We start from the raw sequence: 24,430 nt of genomic DNA on the forward strand, positions 1-24,430 counted from the left end.
CAGTGTTACCCTGTATACTGGAAAATCGCGCCGGCCATTGCGCGCTCGTGTTTTGGTTCTAAAAAGATGGCGGACTCTTGTTTTCAAGATCGGTCACATAGAAATACGATAGTTTTCGGATACCCAGCGAAAGTTGACATGTTACGTGTACAATAATACCGAGTGGATGAAATTATCGTTGCGACGGATTTACTGGTGGGATCGAAGAAGTTTCATTGAGGTTCGTAAGCGACGTGAAAGCGGTGTCTTTAGCGTGCATATTAGGCGAACTCCGAAGCGAAGTGATTTTCAGAAATTTCGGTTGTTTTCTGTGCGAAACAGAGTTCGACGAATTGGAAAACGTTATCGGGATAAAAAGGATAAGATGGTTTGATTCGAATGAACGTTCACGAGGTTTAATAACCCGACGAGTGACATAGTAGCGATACTTACTTGGTTAGGTTGATTGTCTAAGTATATAGACATACCTATGATAGCAGAACAAAGTTCCACGTGTTCCTCTCGGTGGTTCACGTTAAAACGTGACGTTGGATTAACCTTGTAAACATCACGTTAAATGTGTTATTCCAATCTATAATGGCGTCAAGTGATTTTGATGTGGAGCTCTTCGAACGAAGGCTTCACACATTGAAAGATTCACAGGAGTCAATACAAGGTCTTTCTGCTTGGTGTTTGGAGAGGAGACAGCACCATAAGAAGATTGTTGCTACCTGGTTGCAAGTTCTTAAGAAGGGTAAGTTTATATTTTTTGTTTTAGTATGAAATCATTGCTGTATTTAGTTTCAAGTTTTATTTTTCTTTGTTTATGTTTTAAGATTTAGATTATTTGTGCTATTGGTATTGGGAAGTAGAGTGATCTTAAAGGGTTTTATTAAGAATGTAAAATGTAAACTGTGATTGATGAGATATTTAATTTTTTGTAGTAAAATATTAAAAATTTATGTATTATGTTATTGTAATATTTGATTCCATTATTGTCATTAGAAATATACATGCTGTTATATAAATTTTTATTTGTAATTATTTAGTTTAATACATTTTGAGGTTGTTCTTGAGTTATATCAATTTTTTTATTGATTTGTAACTTGTAAGATAACAGTGACATTTTCTTAAATGACAGTAAAAGTTGAGCACCGCCTTACACTTTTTTATCTGGCAAATGATGTTATACAATACTCCAAGAGAAAAAATTTTGAATTTGTGGAATCCTGGGGCACAACTCTACAACGAGCAACGACCATGGTTAGAGATGAGAAAGTGAAACATCGTATATTAAGGATTTTTAAAATTTGGGATCAGAGACAAGTGTATGATGAAGAATTCTTGGCAGACCTATCTGGATTAATTTCAGCAGCTCCAAAAAAGAAATTAGAACCCCAGCCAACAGTACCTCCAGAAGAATTTCAAGCTGCTTTACTCATTTCTACTATGAGATCATGTGCTACACTAGAACAAGCAACTGATGCTCGATTAAGAGATTTACGTGACAGCAATATAGATATAGAGAATGCAGAAGAATTATGTGCTTCTTTGAAAGATAGGAGAAGGGTTGAAGATGCAGAGAAGGAAGTGGATTTGGCAGTTAGAAATGTTGAAAATTATGTACGTGCATTGGAGGCAGAAATTAGAGAAAGAACTCAAGTACTTGAGCTGTTGGAACAGGCTGATCAATTTTATGAAACTCAAAGAGGTGAAGTGAAAATAGTTACTAATGTAAGTACATTAAAAAAATCAGTGTGCTATCCATAATATTCATTAATGTTTTTTAACATTCTTAAAATTCTTTATTAATAGGCATACAGAAATTTTGGTAGTCGTGTAAAAAATTTGAAGAAAAAATTGGATGAGCTTTTACCAACATTAGTTTCACCAATTCCATCACCAGACATAAATGCTCCATCTCCAAGTCCTGATAGTGATATAGAACTTCCAGGAGAAGAAAATCAATCTCAAAATCAGTTAGGAGTTATGGATGTAGCACCACCATCTATGTATGGTTCATATTCTCATGAGTATGATCCAGTACCTGTACCAGCTCCAGAAATGGGCCAAGGCAATGATTCTGGTGATTTTACTAATAATTTTTCATCTTTTATGGGAGGAAATGTGGATTTTGGTAATATGGTAAGACACTAAAGTTAGAAAAACATATTAATTTCAATGAATATTGCTGTAAATCATTTGTTTTTCACATTAAAGCGAAACATATTTAATGAAAGATCGTTAACTCCTACTGGAATCTCACAGCAGTATAATGAATCATTGGAGGTATATATTTTATCAAAATAAACATTTATTATCTGATAAAACATAATAAAGATATTATGCATATTTTACTAGGCTAAACCAATAGAAGTAATCAACATGAGGCCCTCCAAAAATGAAAGTAATAGTGCAGATTTTAATATCTCTAGTTTTTTAAAGACTGTTCTTCCTTCCTCTGATGGATCTCAAGATCCTGGTGGTATTCCTGGTCTTGGTTTAGATATTCCAGAATCGCGAGTAGAATCTCCACAGCGTTCAAATTATAGGCACTCACCTATACTAGGGCAGCATTCAGTAACCCCTGTGATCTCAAGAGTTATGGGAAATCAAAATACACCTATTGGTGTGAATAATTGCCCTATAACCCACAGTACTCCATTACCTGTTCGAAACTTATCCGGCGAGTCGCATACTCCTTCACCATATTCCAGTCAAAACAGCCAGAGTAACATTACTGTACCTTTCGATGGCCCAACTAATAATAATACTGTTAATCCTTTACCACCTCCACCATTACCTCCACCAATTTTTCTCGACGATGAAAACTGTTATAATAAGTTACCACCTAAGTTTCCAACGTGGACACCTACGAGTGAAACTATGAAGGAACCAGCCAAATGGGAGGAAAAGGGTATGAATTTATTTTGCAATATAACATATAAAAATTTTGATATCAGCTCTATAAGTTTATAACATAGCAGGTTCCGTAATATTTCCAGGAAAAAATAGCATGAACCCAACTTGGCCTGGTGAATGCGACGAAAAATCGAAAACCTGGATAGATGGTGATATGGATAGATGGGATCCTAGTAACGAAACTACGTGGACTAATGCTGTTAGAGGGAAAAGTGAAATTTTATCTGAAACACCAGAGTCACCACCCATGTATGAGAAAGCTGGATTTACAGATCCAGTTGAATATGATGACTCTCAACCACAAGAATCTCTTTTAAGTACTGCTGGAGATGTAGATCATAGGTGAAGAATTTAATAACAATTCAAAAAGAATCAGTTCATATATGTGTACTAATCAGAGAATTTTGAGCAAAAACATATTTAATTTATTATTTTTCAGAGTAATACCTATCCCGATAACGGTAGAGAATCAATTACCATATCGTTTGATGAAAGCAGGGGATGTTGATCATCGAAACTTGATTAGTTTAACAGGAAGTCCGGCGAATCATAATGTCAACGACAATTCTATGAATGCGTTAGCTAACAGTAACAACTTGTGGTCCACAGGCGATCAAGATTACCGGTAAGATACTGAAACTCGCTCAATTACTAGAATTTTGTAGGATTGCAATAGCAGTTTTAATTTTCACCGTAACAACTTTAATGCTTTGTAATACGGAATCAGGCAACACATGCAACCAGGCGATATTGTGGAAAGCGTCGACATGGAAATGTCGGACGACGAGACTGACAGTAAGCCAAAGGGAAGGGTTTTAGTTGACGTTCGATCACAAGACAGGGATATGAGAGTCGGTAATCAATCAGCGACTTCACAGCACATGGATATGGACATGCGAATGATTCCGCTTCCCGCGGGTCAAATGCCAGGATCTCATGGACAAATAATGCAAGACGTGCACATGATGCATTCAGGGCCTCTTCCACCCCCACCTCCGCCACCGCAGTTTCATCCAGGCCAACCATCATTTCATCAAGATCAAACAGACTTTCGACACAATCCCGCAGAATTTCATCCAGCTCAATCAAATTTTCATCAAAACAGGCCACCGCCAAATTTCATCCAAAACCAGCAGGATTTTCCACAAGAATTCCATCAAATTCACCAAACTCAGTCAGAATTTTCAAAGCAAGAGTTTGAATATCGTGAAAATCACGCATTACGACCTAATCAGGAGTTCCTTGGTGAGCCACAAATGCGTGGCAGGTATTCCCAATCAACGGAGCATCAGCATAGAGATATCGGTTTTCATCGGAACGACCGAGGAGGTCGAGGTGGTCGTGGTTTTCCAAGGAACCGACGAGACAGATACTCGGATGATCACAAACCAAGGAACCTTCAAAACAGTCGCAAATCCCGATCGCAAGAGCAACATCAAAGATCGTCCCCAGAAATCCTACCAAACAGTCGCCCTTTACTGGTACCAGCACCAGATACTGTTGTCATTCTTGACGAAGATGGTATGCCCATAGGACTGTCCAACGAAAACAAAGCGCCAACGAATGCAGAACATCTTCCAGACGCCGAACAAGAAGAAAACTGTCAAGATCGTAGATTACCACACAGCACACCAAACTCACGGAGCCTTGACCAGCAATCTGTATACTCAAGTGGTTCGAATCTTCACGAACACGAGTCCGAACCTCCAATTATGGAGCCGGACGAACAACAAGCAATGAACCAAGTAACTGTTGTACCCGTGATAACGGAGCCTAAAGACTCGCAGCACAATCAATATGTTCCTGTCTCAGAATATGAAGAACACATCGAACCAGAAGCTGTAATCTCAGAGAAGACCTGTGACAGTAGCGAATCTATTGAAAATACGGGTCAAGAAATGAATCTGCCCGAGCAGTCGCAACAGCAACATATACCAGATCAAGTGGACGATCTTGGAAATTCAACACCAAGCAACGAATTGAAAAGACCATCGACGAATGGTAGCTTCGACGAGAATGATGTTGGATGTAGTAAAAAGAGGATCGTGTCGAACGGGCCGCAGACACCGACAGAGTCTGACGCCGGTTTGAACGGGCCGATACCACAGGTCTCGGCGGAGTCACATCAAGGGATGTACGACTTCGACGGTCCCGTTGGGCCCAACTTCCGACCGCGTCTCAGTGGTCCGGTTCCATTTCCTCCTTGGAGGGGTGGTCCACCTCGGGGTAGGGGTTTCAGGGGTGGTCCAAGAGCTCCTTGGATGGACAGGGGACCTCGTGGACCTGTGATCGGTAACTTTATGCCGAGGGGACTGAAACGCGGTGGACAATTTAGGGGTAACGGCTTCAGAGGTCGGGGACGTGGTAACAATTGGTAGAAAGTGCATGAATTCTCACGAATAAATGAATTCATGAATATTAAGAAGGATAAAAAGGAAAACAAGAAGGAGAGAAACTTTCGCTGCAGTTTTTACCAAGGGAGGAATATACACTGTTTTTGAAAAATAAGAAAGAACGATCGTTTTTTTGTATTCTGTACATACGTATTAATTACTGCGTGAAAAAAGAAAAAACCCACTGTGGTATCGTCACATAGGGAGATCGTTGTGTGCATCTCTGGACATATAGAGGGGGGAATGGGGTTAAGAGTTGATGTGATCCTAGACGAGGTGATTTTCCTGGTCGGAGATTCACACTTCTTTGTGCGATTGATTCGCCTATATACATATATAAATAAAACTACATAGATAATATAGATATAAAGGATGTACACGTACATATAAACGCATTCTCTCTCTATCTCTTCTTCTTGCTCCGTCTCTTCATGCTCTTTGAAGAAACTTGATTCGATTCTCAGATACATGTACACGCGTTTATTACAAAGTACTAGATGTATTACCGAAGCGGGACCATCAACGTTACATTGATACAACCTTGTCGTTAGCACTTCCAATCAGTGTTGATACAAATATTGATGGAACAAGGGACATTATACAATAGTGTGCGTATCATCGATGGTTGTCGCTTCGGTAATGGTCGATATTTTACCTCCTAGGATTTTATGTAAGACAAAAGAAACTTCTGTTTTACGTACATATGTGTTATTACAAGTACAAGCAAGGTGAAAAAAGAAAGAATATTTATATGTCAGGTGGGTTGACCTGTGAAAATGATTTTGCTTTAGCGTTGATCCTTTTAGTCTTTAAAGGTGAATGTTACGTGTCGAAACGAGAAAAGCAAAAAGGGAAGAAAAGGAGAGCAGCTGTAGGCCTTTAGAATTTGTTTCACGGATCGCTTCTCTTTATTCACTTGCCTATTAACCAGAAATAAAACGCTAATTGCCTGTTTTTCTCCGCCTGTCCACATTTCTAATCGTTTCATCGAGGCTCGTTTATAAACAGGCATGTCAAATGAATCTTCAAAGTGTATTAATAAAAATGCAATGTTTATGTTCTGGTCCACTTCGTACATTTCCCCCACTTTTTTCACGAGTAATATACATAATACATAATAACATGTGTTCATTTCGTTTTTTTTTGCGAGGAGAGCTCGAATTTGAATGAAAGAAAAAAACGGAAACGAATGTTATATTGTCAAGACGAAAGCGCGAAATACAATAGATATAAGAGCAGGTCGTTATTGAATATATTACAATCCAATATCTTACAATCATTTTTATTTTGTTCTTGTTTTTCCTATTGCGAAGGAACAAAGACCATTGCACGAAAAAAAGAGAAAAGAAAAAAGAAATGTGACGAACGAATTCCGTTGACGATGGTTCGTTTGCCTGACCAACCCGTTTTCTTTTCATTTCGTTTCTTCTTTTTTCATCCACTGCGTTGAATGTTCTCGAGCGTTTCTCATCTGTGACAAAAAAAGAAAATAGATATATCGATGGAGTTTTTTTTTTATAAAGAATTGTAAAACTATGTGTGTTTATATACAAATACATATATATATGTATATACGCATATGTATGTATATACATACGTATGTGTATTTATACGTATATACATTTATATACATACATACATATATGTATAAACACACATACATTGTGATTGTAAAAGCATCAGTAGTTTCTTTATTAGCTAACTTAAAGTTTCTTTTTATGTATCTTGATTATTCGTTTTACGAATCTCATCGCTCGATTGTGGATGTCTACGTATTTACATGTTTACGTATTTTTGGGAAATTTATGGATGCAAAAGTGTACGAAATGTGTAAAAATATATAAAATATCCAAAATAAGGTATTTGTTACAATATTTAGTGAGTGAAACAGATTTAGTTACAATATTTAATGAATGAAAGAATTTTGAATAATTTGCATAAACATTTATAATCTACTACTCATCACGGAAAAGAATTTTTGTGAGAAATGATATTTTGAAACTCGGGTAGCAAGCAAACGAATCACTGTCTTGAATAAAAACGAAAAATACATGTAGATATCGATAGCGAAATGCACAGGAATTAAGTGTAGCAAGATAAATCCTTGGAAAACTAATTGACTGTTTAATAAAACATTGCAATTTACCGAGGACCTTGCCAGCACTCGACAAACCGTACTCCTGTTTAACGTACATTGTATTTTTTTCGTACCTATTTGTTTAAAGCATTCCGTGATAAAGAAGAAAGAGAAATGTTTTATTTTCTCTAGTTATAATGGAAGATAGTAGAGGAACTAAAGCACGGCTTTCCATTGCTTTCCTTTAAAGATTCGTAAGTTCGATCGCGACATTGTGATTTTATGTAGATCCATAGTTCTTTCACTCTATTCTCTGTTTGATCAATTTTTTCTTTTATTTTCTATTATCCTTATTTTAATTAATTCACATATATTAAACATTTTTGTTTTATCCTTTTTTTTTTTAAACAGATCCAAGATACTTACAGACTTATAGATCATTTTATTTCATGTCTTTAGAAACAATCTTCTTTTTCTTCTATTTTTCACTTTTTATTTTAAAAACTCACGGACGAAGGTATATGAATTATTATTTATAGATTACAAAAATTTATCTTTTTTTATTACGATTCGTATTATTTGACTATCTGAAATTTCTATGGATCTATCTCAATTCGCCTACTATCACAGAAAATCGACTTTTGGTTCTTCCTTACGTTATCTGTGTTTTATAATTCATGTGGCCTAAGACCCAAGAGATAACTTACTCTTTTTCTGTTCAAACATTTTTACTTATTCTAACATATCGAAATTTTTAAACTTTTAAATAATAATGTACTTTAAAACGCTTTCAACAATTATTTCATCGATTATGATGTTGCAAATGATATATGAGAAGCAAGTTCATTGATATGTTACGATAAAAATGTTCTATTTGGTAAATATATACACTTATCAGTCAATGCGTGGATTTATGTAACGTTTTAACAAAATTACTAATTAAGTATGAAAATGTCCATTATTCTTGGTAAATGTATTCCTTCATTAAATAATGCATGTGTATGATTATGATCTATCGGTAAAAACTTAAATTTCATTGTTTGCGAATACATTTACTTATAAAATTGATACGTGCACAAATTGACTAGATGTATACATTTATTATAAGGAATAGATTTAATTTCTCACATCATGGAAAATCTTCAATATCTCAATTCGATCGTTACGTTACTGATTTTATTGTTTCCTTTTACAAGTGTTTTAAAGGGCGAACGCTGGTGAATTTCAAAGAATGTGGCGGGATGTGTATCGATTTGTATATACCAGCGCGTGATAGATACGAATATATAATACTTGTAACACGAGCACGTACAATGGCCTGAACAGAATGTATAAAATACATATTGTACAGTTTTTAGCGTTATATCATTACCTTTTTCTTCGCGCACGAAGCAAAGGCAAGGAGGAAGAGATATGTCCATTAACGGTCCTCTACTATTTCACCACTCTCACCGCTTGCTTTCTCTTTCAATTTTTTTCAACGTCTGTAATCGAGTTACCGAGTGAAAATTAATAAAAAATATAAATCGCGTGCAAATGTATCTCTGCTTGAAATTTTAAGCCTGGTGAATTGCGTTTCGCCACGGAATTCGCAATTTCCGCCCTTTGCGGTCTCCATATATACAATCGATTCCAAAATCAATCAATCTGACCGTTAAAACTGACGATAATTCTGTAAACCATTTCTATAATTTTTTAAATATTCCTTTTTTGAAAGTAATTAAAATAATCATTCGTTTCGTCAGCAAAGTCTTACAAGAAAAAAAGAAAAAAAATCGAAATATCGATCGTTTGTACGGATTGGATTGCAAAGAGTGGAATCTACTCGAAATTTTACAAAGGATCTTATAAAATAGGATTTACTCAAAATTTTATGTATCGACGAATGTGTATACTGGATAGGCTTGTTATAAATTAGAATAATGTGTATAGATGAATGTATATATATATATATATATATATATTGATAGAAAGTTTGAAAGGTAATCTTGGCAGCTCGAGCAATGTGTTTCGCGTGTCATCGTTGCTACGTTATTTTCTTACAAAGGAATTCACAAAGTTGAAGATATATCCTAAGCTGAATTCTTTGTTCGCCAGGCAACATGTTGTGGTATCGATTTTGGCTAGCGATGCACGCGATACACCATGTGTGCGTGATTTAAGTGTTCTACCAATTCCTAGCGTGAACTTTCATGTTGTTTTACTTAAAATGATTAATACGTGCAAATGTATATGTATATATGTGTATGTATGGTGTTTTCGGTAAAGAGAAAAGCGCGAAATTGATTTATGTAGCAATGTAACACACGATCTGTTGGGAATATTTTTGCGAAACAAATGTGCAAATATATCCCCGATGATCATTCGTTTTGAAAAGGTGCAATTTGTTTCTAGATAAAACAACCCTTGAATGAAACTCGAACGATAATAGACGATTTATACACCTCGACTTCCTCTTTCGTTTTTCTTATATCTAACGATATACATAAAAGTATAATTCTTTATTTAAACATACATAATTTCTTTATTTCCTGATTTTATGGCTCGCAATTCTAACAACTTTTTTGTTCATTTTCTTAAACCGAATAAATTGCATGTTAATACGAAATTGGATAGACTTTAGAGACGTACAAGTGGATAAAAACTAGAAAGCTGTAACGCTGTAATGGTAGTTTAGAAGTCGAGTCGCTTATTATTACGTTCCGGCAAGTAGTTGCATCGGTCAAGTTTCATTTGAGCGATTTTATCGCGATATCGAGAAACAGAGGCAACGTTATAAATGTGTGACAGTGATGTTTGAGCAATGTATATGTATATAGAGCAGAACGTAGATTGATCTTGCGTGTGCGTGCAATGGAAAGTGCAAATCAGTCTGTGGGTAAAGTGCCTTCACTCGAAGTAACGAATTTCGCTTTATTAAGCGGAAGTTTATTACTGGTGTCTCGATCATTCAGTTTCACTTTCTCTTTAAAATTGTTCGTTCGCCTGTCGATATATATATAGCTTCTTTTTTGTGGATGATTAATTTATTTATTGAATGTTATCTTCTGACCTGAGAATGCTCGATATTGATTACATAATTCTTTTTACTCCTTAGTATTTGTATATAAGTTCATTGTACTGTTTAAATTTAAAAAAGAAGATGGAAGAATCACCGACAGGCGGATAAACCGTGAAGAAATGAGCAAAAAGACCGGCTCTGTAGTTTTTTCACATAGTATTTCAAAACTTCTGATACGGTAAGCGTAGTGGCAATCGATCTGAGGTTCTATTAATAAATCAGACCGATTATCCCGGACGATAATCTCGCAAAGTAGGCTATTGTTTAATTATTTAATAATAGATCGTGAATGAGTTTTATATTCTAACGTAAAACCGCATTCTGCATACCGTGTATGCTGACAATATTTTTTGTACCTTGTCCAAATAAAAATGGGGTCGATTGTTTATCGTGATCGCCGTTTGTAAAATCGTAATTTCCTGTGATCTCGTAAGAACTTTCAGTTCCAAACTTCAGCGGGAATATTTTCTTCGTTGTATTCTTTAAAAGAGACGAACAAGAAAAGCAAAGCTGTAAAGCGATATAAATATAATGTATGTATTATATATTATATTTGTATGTATGTACATAATACAGTATTATATTTAAGATAAGTATATAGATACTTAAAGAATATCGAAGTTCGATGAGATATAACATATATATATTTGTATTGCACAATCATTTTATCGTTGTTGCCTTTATATTAAGGTACAATATATTGAAAGAAACTGAAAAAAAAAAGGAGAAACGAATGTTCTTTTGCAGCACGAATTCGATTGTTATACGATACATGTTACGTTTCTTTATTAGGAAACGATATATCATAATATTGTGATGTGTAAACCCTGCAATCCTAAGGGCTTCATAGAAATACCTTTGACTCTTTGGCTGACGCTTCTTAAGCAGCGCTTCCGGTCATCGCAGCTCTGTTATGTAATTGACGGGATTAAATGCAAAGGAAATGCAAGTTATACCTTACCAAACAGTTCAGCGCTCAAACGACTAAAGCTAGAAGCATACGTTCCATTTTGGAAATTTTCTACTATGTTACCTAACGTACAGTGGCTCACGAAAGTATTTTAACACTTACTATACATTATACATAACTTCTATGTTAGCTATACGTATTGTAGATGTGTTACAGGAGACATTTTAAAATTTCATTAGCGCTGTAATGAGACACGAGTGCTATGATTACATTGGAAAAATTGGAAATCAATTTGAAGATGTATATATAAATTACAAGATATTTATTGTAAACATACATTTGATCAAAAATTAATATATGTACATTATGAACAGACATCTTAAATATAATAACTGGCAAAAACAATCTCATTAAATGAATTTAATACTTAATATAATAGACAATTGACTAATACTTCTCTCATCTCTATATAAATGTGAAATATATACTTGCACTAAATGTCTCTTAGTTTTTATATACATTTTCAGGTTTGTTTCAAATTTTACCAATGCATATAATCATGGTAGTTGTGTTTCAATAACATATACAATCACATACAATATATTAATAAAAATATGTAGGAGTTTACTTTTGTGATCAACTGTATGTACATATGTATATTCTATACTTCATGGTATACTTGCAACAAACTTCTCTTCAAAGTATCATACTTCCTTGCACCTTTGCATTTAATGTCATCAAACTTTTGTATCAAATGTAATTCTGTTGTTTCTATGAAATTTTTTAATAGACACACTGAAAAGTTATATAACTAATTTATATAATGGTAAAATTAGAGAAAGAAGTATTCTTTTGTTCAATTATTGCGTGAAAAATATTACACCCTTCTTTGTCACGCCCTCTTTAGGAAAAATTTCGTAATCGAACCATTCAAATTCTCAGGGATCTCGGTACATGGAATATAGGTTATTCATGGTATTGAGCGATAATGGTAGCGAACCATAATGAAGTTATGCTATATAACAACATTGTATAGTGCATAAAGATATATTGGCAATGTGTGTTGCGATATTCAGACGATATTATGTCATAATTGGCTTACATTCACACTACTTGTTCATATGGCAGATTGCCAAACATAGTTGCCAACCACAGTTGTCCGAAATGTTGTTGCGAATATCACCTGCTGCTCAAGAAAAATTTTATTTTTGAAACCTAAGGATAGAAAAACATTTATGACGTAAAATTATGATGAAGTTAACGATAAATTCAATCAAATTTTCTTAGGATAAAAGAGATAAATTTCTAGTATGTAACGTTACATCGTGAATGTCGCAGAGTGCGCTGACTTACAACGGTTTTATCATTGTCGGTAAATCAGATTCATATCATTAGATTGCGGATGTTTATGCAATTTAATATTTTTATAAACAGGGTTAAAAAAAATCGTATCTAAATAGAAATTTGTTTCATCTACTAAGTATCATAATAAGTGCTTTAAATATCTTATATATCTTTACATATTATATTCCATACATTTTTCGAATCTTAAATTTACAAATCGCAGTCTATACGTTATGTATTGACTTTTGTTTGGAAAAAGTACTACAACTGATTATTAAAAGTTTTAGATTTGATTTTTAAATGTTTTTTAAATGTTAAAAGCAGGATTCGAATATTTGAAGGACCAACTGATTTATTATTAAGAATAACATTTGAATTTCGTAAATGACTGTGATATATTACTTTCGATGAGTATCAAGCTTAAATAAAGGAAATATCTATCTTATTCACAGCATGATATATTTACAGAATTATGGCCTTTTAACCTAGGTGTGCCACAGTGGATACATAACTCATATCCTTTTAGAGAGAGGGCAAATGAAGCAAATGAGATAATCACACGCACGTACATATATAGTGTTTATTATTTATATCCTGTTGATAGACAGAATACCTTGTAATTTGTGATTTTTAACCTGAAACTTCCCGAATTAACATTTCTAGTGGCCAATAAAATAACAATTTAAAATAGCATTTGTGGTAATTTATAATAAATAATAATTCTTTTTGAAATTAATGTTTTAGATAAAACGTTATGTAAAACGTTAAGAATTGGAATATTGTTTCAATTTACCACGTACTTTGTGGCTAAATATTTGAAAAGGATGATCATGGCAGACTAAGGAGAGTAAGACAGTTTTGAACGGACAATAAATATCAAGGGAGAGTTATTCTGTAATGGTATGCAAAATCAAATAGAATTTCTTTAATAAATATTTAATTTTGCGATAAAATAATTTTCCGAAATAATTTTCTTAAATAATGCATAAGTAAGAAGAAAGAACATATAAAAATAAAAGATAAATGAATATGATACTTTTATTATTCTAAACAGAAATTTATAAAAATGATAATAAATTTTCTATATTTCATACAGAAAAAGATGTTAAATTTTTTCAATCTCATTCTTTGTTGATGTACTTTTTTTAGAGATTAAAGAAATTGGAATATTAAAAAAGAACAGGAGTCGCGTGCAAACGTTGAACAGGTGTGGTACATTCTTCTAATTATCTTAATGTACCTTCCTTAATTAATAAAAGCTTGATGCGGAATTCAGTTTCGCATCACGTATTATAAGATTTTCATTACTGAAATAGAATCTGCTTCCTTCAGCAAAGTCGAGAGTTCTTCAACAATCTACCTCTTTCAAGTTCACCAAAGAATCATATGCACTTCATAAAAACGTATTTCGTTGGATTGAGGTACATCGATAAAGTGTCCTAAGTTTAATTATTTTGTGATCAATGTATTTAATTAACCTAATCCTTTTTTCAGTCATTACAAAATTCAGAAGTCTATAGAATATACAAAACTAGAATTAAGAGGTATTGCATATTTATAAAAATATTGACTACACTTCCTGCCATATGTTAATAAATTATATAGCACAAAAATATTATAAATTACATATGGTGGTAATTGTTGATGAACAATTTTTGAAAATTTCTACCAATTACATTTATTCAAAATGATTAAAAATAATTTAATAATCAATAAAGAACAAAATTCTATGTATCTATGAATTGCAGGTATTTAAATGGTTGATGAAAAACTGACTTAATATACGTATAAAGTGGACAACACTCGAATAGTCGACGCATACACAATGCTTATCTACGATTGTTCGTTTCCCTGCCTATTCTTCAATTGTTCATTCCACGCGACCCCTCTCGGAAGCGTCAAAATTTCGAAAGACGTTATTGGCCTGGCAGAGACCACGTTGGCGCCGTTTTGTCGTACGTCAACGTCGTCTACGGAAGCGTGCATGTGCATAGTGATGGCATTGATCCTCACCTCCGTACGGCGTCAACAGGCTACAAAAAAAGTGGTCATTTTGTGAGTATTTAACTACTTGCTGATGCATGATATGTATTTTTAAACGGTTTGGTCATATCCATCAATCTCTATTATAGAGATTACTTGTTATAAATTACATTTATAACATGAAAAGATATTTTTTATATTCATTATGGTAAAATAATGAATTATAATATTGCGATTTGATATTGTAAATGACGAATGGGTGAAGTGGAATGGTAAATTGTTCAATTTAAGTTTAGAGAAATATTTCTCAAGTTTAATAGGATGACAAAATGAATCACAATATTGTGTCTCGAAATTAAAAATAGGAAATGATAAGTCTTTAATGTTACATTTGTTGCAATATTATATATAAATAAAATAACTTTCTCTTATAAGTAGTTTTAATATATTATAAAACTAATGTTACACTTGTTCCAGTATCATATACATATAACATAACTTTTCTAATAATAATAGCTTTAATACGTGATAAAATAAGGTAAAATATTCATTATTTCCATACTTCCGCATAACTTAAACTTATTTTCCGTAAGCCCTGAAAAAGAACATTTATAATGTTTAATAATAATACACAAATAAATGTTGAACTCCTAAGAAAGTGAAAATAGAACCGATATCTGTATCATACCTACTCTAAGTAAATAACTACTTGAAAACTAAGTAGATAACTACTTGTACCATGCTACAGGACGATAAATATTTTCGTCAGACCCATCGCTACCAGTGTATCTCCATCTTTTGCACTGGTGGTTGTTCGGTTGGGTCGATAAAGCCTCTTTCCCTCTCTATTACTCCTACTACTTCTCCTTATCTGCTATCCTTATTACACCATTCTCCCTTCCAATGACACTGCAAAGAGTAGGGGTAGGAGTATTCGAGCAAAATGGGGAATCGCGAGTTTTGTCAGTGGCCTCTCGGACACGAAAGCGTCGGGTTTACGAAGGGTGGTATGTTTCTTGCGTCTTTTTGTCGGTTCAGTAAAATTTCACGCGGTCGTATAGTTCATTTTTCGTGTTGTATTATTCGATAAGTGCAACATCCATCGCAATCGTGGTGCCCCTCAAGGCGATCATAAGGTAATGTGTTCAACATTTAAATTGTATGCTACGCCTACGCAACGATAGGTGGTGATGTTCTTGTGACAGAAATACACACACATACACATGCCTACATAGACAATAAGACACACCTGCATACGCGAAACGAAATAATTTTTCACTTTTAAAAATGCTCTGCTGGTTAGGTTTGATGAAAAAAGGTGAATGATGAGAAAGAGGTTAAGAAATGCGAAGTAAGATTAGAGACAAAGTGCAAGAGCATGTAGATGGATACAGGAAAAATATTCTTATCAAAACGGATTGATGGATATGATGACTGCGGATGTTTATGGAAATTTATGTTTTTATGAACACAACTGACAAAATGGGACTTCACCCTTTTAAGACGAATTTTTTCTTAGCAATGAATCTGATAATGTATGAACTATAATACACTTAAATCGAGACACATAAATAAAATGTAATCTTTTAAATGAGATATGAAGTTCCACCTATAATGGAATGCTAAAAAATTCAAATTTCCAGCAGTCGTTCTAAAGGTATCTTGGGACATAGTGTACCATTAGCCTCGAAAAGGTTAGTTAGGAAAAAAAAATGGAACCTAAGTAAGAATTTCATTCTTCAAATATTACATTTTGTACGTTTTTAAATATTGTCTACATTTTGTATATGACTGTATATTTAAGTTTTCTATAGGTGCATGAACATCCGCAGTGTAATAACGCCACACAAAGTAGAAAGTAAGAAAAAAAGTTGTAGAATCGCGATATCGAAAATTGGACGAAGACGTAACGAGATTTCGTGTGAATTTTAGCAGAAAAGTTTGACGATCGATCGGGAAATTCGAGGGGAAATTCGGTTAAGATTTAAGGTACCTAGTATTGTCCAGAGAATCTTATTGGTGCTGTGTTTATTTGACAAAACGAAGAACGGGATGTATCTTTATGGAAGCTAAGTCAATAAGGAAAAAGATTGCGGAACTGGATGCATTACGGAATATGTATAACCACGCGATAGGTAGCGTATTAAGAACCATGCAGCATAATATTATTTAATCTGTGCAAGCAATTCATTCTTTGTCGCATTATTAGCAAATCATCGAGTTATGAACAAAGATTTCAGTTTTCCTTAATTCATTTCTCTTCTTCTATTTTGTTCTATATAACATCAAAATAAAGTTCGAATCATTTATGTAATTTATAATTGAATAAATTTTATTGCATTGATTTTAATATCCAAACAAATATATTCATGAATTAAAAAAAAATTGTTAAATGTCGAAAGAGGAAATTTCTTTTGAAAATACATTTCTAATTTATTAGTTTGTTTCTTATTAGTTAATTATAGATACATGATGTAAATATTATTACAAGCTTTTTTACTTTTCAGAATGTCGAAAGTAAAATTTTTTGTTGAAAATAAATTTCTAATTTGTTCCTTATTAATTGGTTATAAATATATGGTAAAAAATGGTACCTTAATTTAGTCAATCGAAAACGTTGAGAAACTGCATCGAAATGTTTCTTCGAATCGACGAATCGTTTTCCTCTTTTAACCAATACAGTCTTCTGATGGTGGGAAGCGCTTTGATTAAAATTTTAATTTGCTCTCCTTAATAGATTCTGCAAAGCCCAGCAAGTTGAACAGACTGTCGAGAATATTAAAGCATAGCGTTGGAAAGATTCCGAAACATTGCGTCGGACAGGGAATTTAATACGATAAATGGCGAGATAAGTTTGCCGCACGAAACTTCCAAATATCTTGTCTTTTTTTTTTATATCTAAAGAAACCACTGTCGCGCAAAGGAGTGCGAACTATGTTATCGCGTGTCTGATCCATTTGAAGCAACAAATAGAATTTTAAGTTTGGAAAGAACGTTGTGCGTGTCTTTGATACAAATGTGATCTGATACAAGTGGAGAAAAATGTTTGAATTCAATGTTGCATGACAAGATACTTTAAAATGATTTTTTTTTAAACAATATATTTATTTAAAAATTTTAATATTCTACTATCTCGTATTACTTTGAAATTTTCGAATTTCGATTTTATGAAATTCATAGTAAAAAAATATCATCCTCTTATTGTTATTATTTCTATAATTGTTTATTCATTAACAATGAGTTATTATTGAAGAATACATTTTTATTTGAATAAAGGTTGTCATAAAATTGGGATATTCTAAACCAAGCATCCAAAGTAGTAGATTATTAGTAGTTTTTTTCTTATTTATATTCGATATATTATATATTTTTTTAGATTCTTTATAATATCTTATATATCTTTATTTCCGGTTGCCTTTCGGCTTTGCGGTGGCCTCCGGTTTATATTGAATAAAAATACACTGGATTCTCTATAATAAGTTTGCTACCAATAAATATTATGGGTCACAGATGATCCACGTGGAGCCCAACGTTTCAACATATTTCCTACTCCACGTGAGCCTAACTCGAAACCATTTTAACCCTACTAAACGATACAAAGGCATATACTTATTTATAAAACAAGTATATTCTGCTATAATGAATGAAGATCATTTTCTTTGTATTTTCTATATACTACACACATTAATGGCTGTCTTGATTCATTTACTGACAGAAGGAGCGGATAAGGTGTTGTTTGCGAGTAGCCTAATCCTGAGATAAGCATAAGCAACAATGCAGCATTCCTTCAAGCGACACGACCATATATCGATCTGCAGGTTTTAATATACTCGCTAGTATAAGGGGAACATTTTATATCCCTTCATAACCTACAATGTTTTGCAATGTACTTCTTTTTCAGTATTCTTTCTCCATGTTCACTTCAGATATCTGATCGTTTCTATATGAATTAATATACTAGAATTTTTAAATGGGGTTCTTAAATATATTTCTATAGGTAAATGTTTTATTTAGAAAAATTTTGTACCTGTATCAGAGTCCTTTTGCACAATAATTTATCAAGTAATAATATTAGTGAATCGGTAAGTTATTTATAGGTTATTGTAGCTTATGGACCTGTGTTTTATGAATTCACATTGTTACAATCTTGTAGTTTTGCAGATTTACAAATTACAGGTTATAGATTATAAGTTCCTATTTTAGAATTTTGCAAGTTGCAAATTGTAGGTTATAGATTTCTATCTTGCAATTTTACAGCGATAAGTTTAAAATTTTACTAATTATGTTAGATATGTCAATTGTGCAAGTAAACTCATATATTAAAGTTAAAGCGAAAAGGTTAATAGTAATAATTGAGTCAGTCTGAAAAGTTTTGTTTCTTTGGCGTTATTTTAATTGAAAGCGATCAATTTCCGTTAAACTTAGTAGTTCGTAATTCAATAACCACGCGATTCATCTTATCTTTGCATCGCGTCAGTGCGGAAATTTTTCTCCAGAATATGTTGATTAAATTTCATCATCATCCTTGGATGTGGTGTTGCCTCGGCGTCGAATGATATTTTTGTCAACCGTGCATTTGCTGATGAATTTTGTTATGTTCCGATAATCACCGTTTTAGTCAACGCTCGATCAACCTTCCGGTTCTTTGGATTATTCCTTATACGTATAAACAGAAACGATACATTATTTTTGGATGAACGTCGATTTTTTATCTTGGAACTTTATATCGAAATTGTAGATTTAATAATTTCTGTTAAGATGTTGCGATGAAATAGTTTTACTCGTAAAAGCTAGATATTGTATTTTGTGAAATTAGTTCAATTAGAATCAAATTGCTTGGGGTAACAGAATTGCAATAAATTGAAAGGAAGGAGAATTAAAAAGTCCTGAATGGTTTAACAAAGTAATGGAAAATTCTTGGAAAACTGTTTAAAAGAAAATATTGAAAAGGATAAAAATTCATATATTATAAAGAGCATCGCCTTTAGGAATTAAAAATCACTTTACATAACAACAACAACATCAACAACAAAAGAGAAAAGTATGAAAATTAAAAAGCAATGATTAAAAATCTTAGTCACTGTTTCTTTTAAGAATAAAAATCAACCATGGGAGAATCAAGAAATCAAAAGCCACTTTTCACTGTATAGATCAGTATAAAATTTCGTCACAATAATGGACAAATCACGAAAAAGGAAGACAACGAAAATAAAGAAGAAAATCTGGAAGAATCGGTTAGTTGATTATTTGCAGAAAAGATTTCCGTAAAGGCTTTAACAATCGCTAATAAAGTTAATTGAAGTACATATCCTTTAGCCGTTCTCAGGCTGGCAACGTAGAAAAATTAACCGAGTTGAAAATGAATTCGAGTAGATCGTCGATGACGAGCATTTTATAAGCGTCTGACCCGAGCCTCCCAGTTATTTACCAAGTGGTATTTGTACTTACATATTTCTTTGCGCTGTTTCGTGAAATTCTGCAACGTCGTCCTCTTCCATCTCGACAGAACACAGGATCACGGTCGTTCAAGTGGCCCCTTTTACTTCCTCAAAGTCGATCAGACGTTGCAATTAATTAAACCGTCGTTTTCTGCTCTCTGAGCAATATCTTTGTACGTTGGAAGTATTTGCGCTGGGAAAAATCAATTGTGTACCAGGTCATGCAGTTTGAAGGGATTATTTTGTTAAGGAAGCATGATGTTCTTGGTTGGTCGTTTATCTTACTTATGTGACGAGAAACTGTGACAAGGAAGATTCTTTGATCATTTTTTTGCATGCTCTGAGTGTTTCTTGAATAGTTTAGGTTAGAGGGTATTTACCAAGTGAAAGTGAGGTTATATGCAAAAGAATGTCATCCACGTTACGTATTCGAAAAATGTTAGGTTTATTCAGAATCGGTGGCGAAGTAGTCAATTTTCTTTGTTAGTATTACAATAGTCCTTTAAAGGCAAATTTAAATTTTATATTCAGATTAAAGTATAAAATCAAATATTAAATTCAAATACAAATTCGGATTTAACGACTCTAATTCAACTAATTCAAATTTAAACACTCAAATATTAATTCAAATTAAAAAATTCCAATTTAAGCATTGAAATTTTAAATATCAATAGAAATTCATAAATTCAGATAAAAATTCAAATGTAGGGATTCAAATTCGAAATTGAATGATCAGGTACCTCTAAATTCAATTTTAATATTCATCATTTGATTCTATCTTTTTTATAGATATTCAATCAGGTGAGGATTCCAAAATAAATGAAGCATAGCAGTATCAATAGTGCCACATCAGTTATGATTCGAAGGCCATTTAAAGCGCCCTCCCACGAAGTCTTTAATTGATCAAAAGGAAGTCAACTAAAACGACTTCTATTAACTTGGTGATCCAATTAAAAGTAATAGTAAATAAAGGACAAACGCAAACGTGCATTCAGGAATTCAAGCGAGACTGGCACATATGTACGTTCTCAGATTTCCGTAGCGCCGCGTAGCCGTTATTTGTTTATCAGTTCGTATTTCCTCGGCAACTTCCGTTTTCCTTCGTACTCTATGCTGAAATCTAGAATTTATTTCACAGTTTCTGCAATTCAACCATTCTCGTTTACGTATAAAGTTTATAGCGTTTTGAAGTTTATTATCGCTCTGGTGAAGATAAAGTCACGGACTTGTTAACTGAATTTATTAATTTCTTATGAAAATCGTTTGTATTATCGCAGTATATTTTATAAAACTTTTTACGATTTTTTTTTGTTATATAGTATATGAATACTTTTCTTGGATATTGAAATATCTTTTTTTATTTGTAATTTTTCTTTATTTGTTTTTTCGAATAGTATCTTTGCCACACAAAAATGGGAAATTGGAATAATTATTTTTTGAAAAAGGAACTTTACTATCCAAGATACGAAAAGGAATAATTACTTTTATTATGAAATTTTTTGAGAAGATACTTTGCTATTCTAAATTTAGAATTTGAAACGGTTATTGTTGTTAAGAAAAATTGTTCGTTACAAATTTTGAAAATTATAAAATCATAGTATAAGATTATAATGTACAAGTAAAGCTGTGCTTTTAACAGCTATCATAATTTTTTTATTACCTTATTCTATTCTATTGCATACTTTATTCTTCTCTCTCCAAATTTCTCTACGAATATTTTTGTTCTGTTTAACTTGGCGAGTGGAATGGCGATCCAACGTGTTTATCTTCCACTTATAGCACAAGCTTTTATCAAGCGAATTTGAGAAATCTCATCGTGATTCATACGCAAAATCTTGATGTCCCATTTGGTCATACATACTTTTTCAAAAATCCCCTGTAAATTGTTTTCTTAAAATAATAATAAATATCCTCGTACAATGCTTATTTAACCCTTGATTAACATAAGAATGTTCTGAGATAATCTTTTTAAACGTCAATTTCCTATACCTTAAAAGAAATGTATTAATTGCTATTATTTTATACATAAAAAATCTAATATACCAAAAATAACAAAATGAAAATTATTTTATTAGGAAGTTTGTTTTCTATACTTTAAATTCATATACATACAAATATTTCATAACTATTACTAAATTATTTACAAAAATAATGCTAAAACGAAATCATATTATTTGTATGCTATTTATAGTACGAGTGTAATCACGCGTACTTATTTTTACCACTTTCTTTTTGTTCCATGTATTTGTAATGCACGAGAGGAGAATTTAAATGTGAATATGTGTATTGTCCATTTATAGCACGAAATAATTACTGTATATAATTTGTTGTGGTTATCAAGCTTTTTCTTCTCTATTATAGGTACTATTATTAGAGGTACTTATTTTTCACAGTTCTGTCTTCAATATAATAGTCACCCTGTCAAACTATTATTCGTCATTAAAAGTTAATAACCTTGAACCTAAAAGTCCTTATAACCTTATTCCCGAAATGCTTTAATCTACATATTTAAAATGTTCGAAGCATTGAGAAGTATCACTTTAGGATTTCATTTGAACATAACCTTATTAATAAATGGATTGTTAAGGTTAATCGTAATCATAAATTATCATACATGTTATGAATAACAATTATTTATATTATATATAAATATAGTATATAGTATATTCTAGATTCTGAATTGAAGATCATTATAGTATTTATGGAATTAATTCAAGTCTGCCTACGACTTAATATTATGGAATTTTTTCGTTTCAACTTCTCCCACGTAGGAAACGTGCTACCAATAGTTATGTCTATCACAATTTACACAGATGGTACTGGTGTTTTTATTTGTGGTGTGAGTATGATGCTTAACTGTACTATAAGTAATCACTGACTATGTAATATAAAAGGTCTCACCAATAAACGTGTTAAACTTAACCTATTTTTTTGCTAGTACATATAGGGTTTCACAGACACTCGTGGACAATGTTCAAGAGAAACACTTAAATAATGAGTAAACTAGAATATTAGCACTAGTGTTATCTCAGAGGCAAAATATTGTACATTTAGCCTCGGTAATAATCCAAAGTTAAACAAAAAGAGATTAATTCTTATTATATTTTTTGATATTATCGAACAATTCAGTGCTAAGGGGATAAAGAGATTTCACTTACAAATTCATATAATATAATTCAGTATAATATGATGTTTATTAGTTTGTCAGAAAATCGTTGGAAGTTCGAGTCTTAAGGGCGGAAGTAATTTGCGCAATATTCACGCGATCGTGAATCATTCTGGACAGCTTCTGCTTCCTGTGGAGCTGGCCATCGGCACGTAAATTAAACAGAAATTTATGGATATTTAATCGGTGCAAAAATTGCAAGAAGTGTTTTGTGTGCAACAGCAACTATGTTTGCCATAGATGTGTTGTATATTTTCTTTTTTTTCTTTAATGAATAATAAAATAAATCTCGTGTTACACAGCGGTATTTGCATTGTACGGAATATTTAAATTTTATTGTAAAAGTAAATCTGTGTTAAAATTTGAAACATTTATAAAAATGTAAAATCATACTGTTTGAATTTTTATACGAAAAGTATTTTGAATTAAAATTGTAGAGAATATAATTTTTTACAGAGGGATTAACTTTGAGGAAAATTTATTTTGTAAAATTTGTAATAGAACAAAATAGGTGTGACTTTTTAAACAAACAATTCAACAGTGGAATATTTGGGATTTTTAAATTATTTGGTTTTTAGAATTTAACGAAAAGAACGATTTATTGGTTTAACTTATTGTTTTATTTTGGCAGGTAATTACAAAGTGCATAATGGTACATTCGTGGTACATGTTATTCAATAATGTAGGATACTATTAGGCCGTAATGCTATCACAGTCCATATATTAGCATTACAAGCGAGATTGTCAACACACGTCGCATTACTATATCTTCCCCAGTTCTTACCCTGTACACAGTACACGTACAATCAAAGGCAGGCCTACCTGTACATGTTATTATTTTCTCCTTTTACTATGCTCACGTCAATTATGGAACTTTACTATCTCTCTACCATCCATTGTAAAATGGCAAATACTAAGAATGTTATGGGTTATTCCTATTTCTAAGGAAGCTATATGTATACGTTAGTTATTTCTATTTTTAAGAAAATATATTAATTCTATATATATTCAATATAGTATAGCATATATTATCTATATAGTATAGTAGCATATTAATAATTATATATATATATGTTAGTTATTTTTATTTCTACAAAAAATAAATATATTTAATTCTCACATTATCTTACAAAGTGTCAAACTTCACCAGTGTACTT

At 32.5% G+C, this 24,430-nt stretch overlaps 2 protein-coding genes and 1 long non-coding RNA gene across 6 annotated transcripts in view; 2 read left to right on the forward strand and 1 right to left on the reverse strand.

Annotated features, from left to right (window-relative positions):
* LOC100646949 lies at window positions 1-6,350 on the forward strand. Of its 2 annotated transcripts, none has more exons than XM_012310199.3 (8): window positions 1-733; window positions 1,121-1,713; window positions 1,795-2,124; window positions 2,200-2,268; window positions 2,341-2,896; window positions 2,967-3,243; window positions 3,341-3,526; window positions 3,629-6,350. In XM_012310199.3, exons 1-8 carry the CDS (start codon window positions 577-579, stop codon window positions 5,277-5,279), a joined length of 3,819 nt encoding a protein of 1,272 aa, XP_012165589.1. In that variant the 5' UTR covers window positions 1-576; the 3' UTR covers window positions 5,280-6,350. The 2 variants fall into 2 exon arrangements, with proteins under 2 accessions (XP_012165589.1, XP_003396578.1); XM_003396530.4 differs by having other exon boundaries at window positions 2-733; window positions 2,985-3,243.
* A 210-nt stretch (window positions 6,351-6,560) lies between these two features.
* On the reverse strand, window positions 6,561-11,623 carry LOC110119400. The gene is made up of 3 exons (XR_007224864.1): window positions 11,038-11,623; window positions 10,789-10,942; window positions 6,561-6,765 (listed from the first exon to the last, which is right to left on the reverse strand). It is a non-coding gene; the product is annotated as an uncharacterized LOC110119400 (long non-coding RNA).
* A 2,392-nt stretch (window positions 11,624-14,015) lies between these two features.
* LOC100647382 (multiple C2 and transmembrane domain-containing protein) overlaps window positions 14,016-24,430 on the forward strand; it is a 43,639-nt gene continuing 33,224 nt past the window's right edge. Inside the window, exons 1-3 of one of the 3 annotated variants that reach the window (XM_048407800.1) lie at window positions 14,016-14,107; window positions 14,181-14,230; window positions 14,435-14,741. The gene's annotated coding sequence lies outside the window, so the exon portion shown is untranslated. Of the gene's footprint in view, window positions 14,108-14,180; window positions 14,231-14,434; window positions 14,742-15,645; window positions 15,806-24,430 lie in introns of those variants that run through there. The other 2 variants (XM_012310202.2, XM_003396534.4) reach the window with 2 other exon arrangements.

This window comes from Bombus terrestris, chromosome 7, assembly GCF_910591885.1.
Source record: "Bombus terrestris chromosome 7, iyBomTerr1.2, whole genome shotgun sequence".
Taxonomy (NCBI): domain Eukaryota; kingdom Metazoa; phylum Arthropoda; class Insecta; order Hymenoptera; family Apidae; genus Bombus; species Bombus terrestris.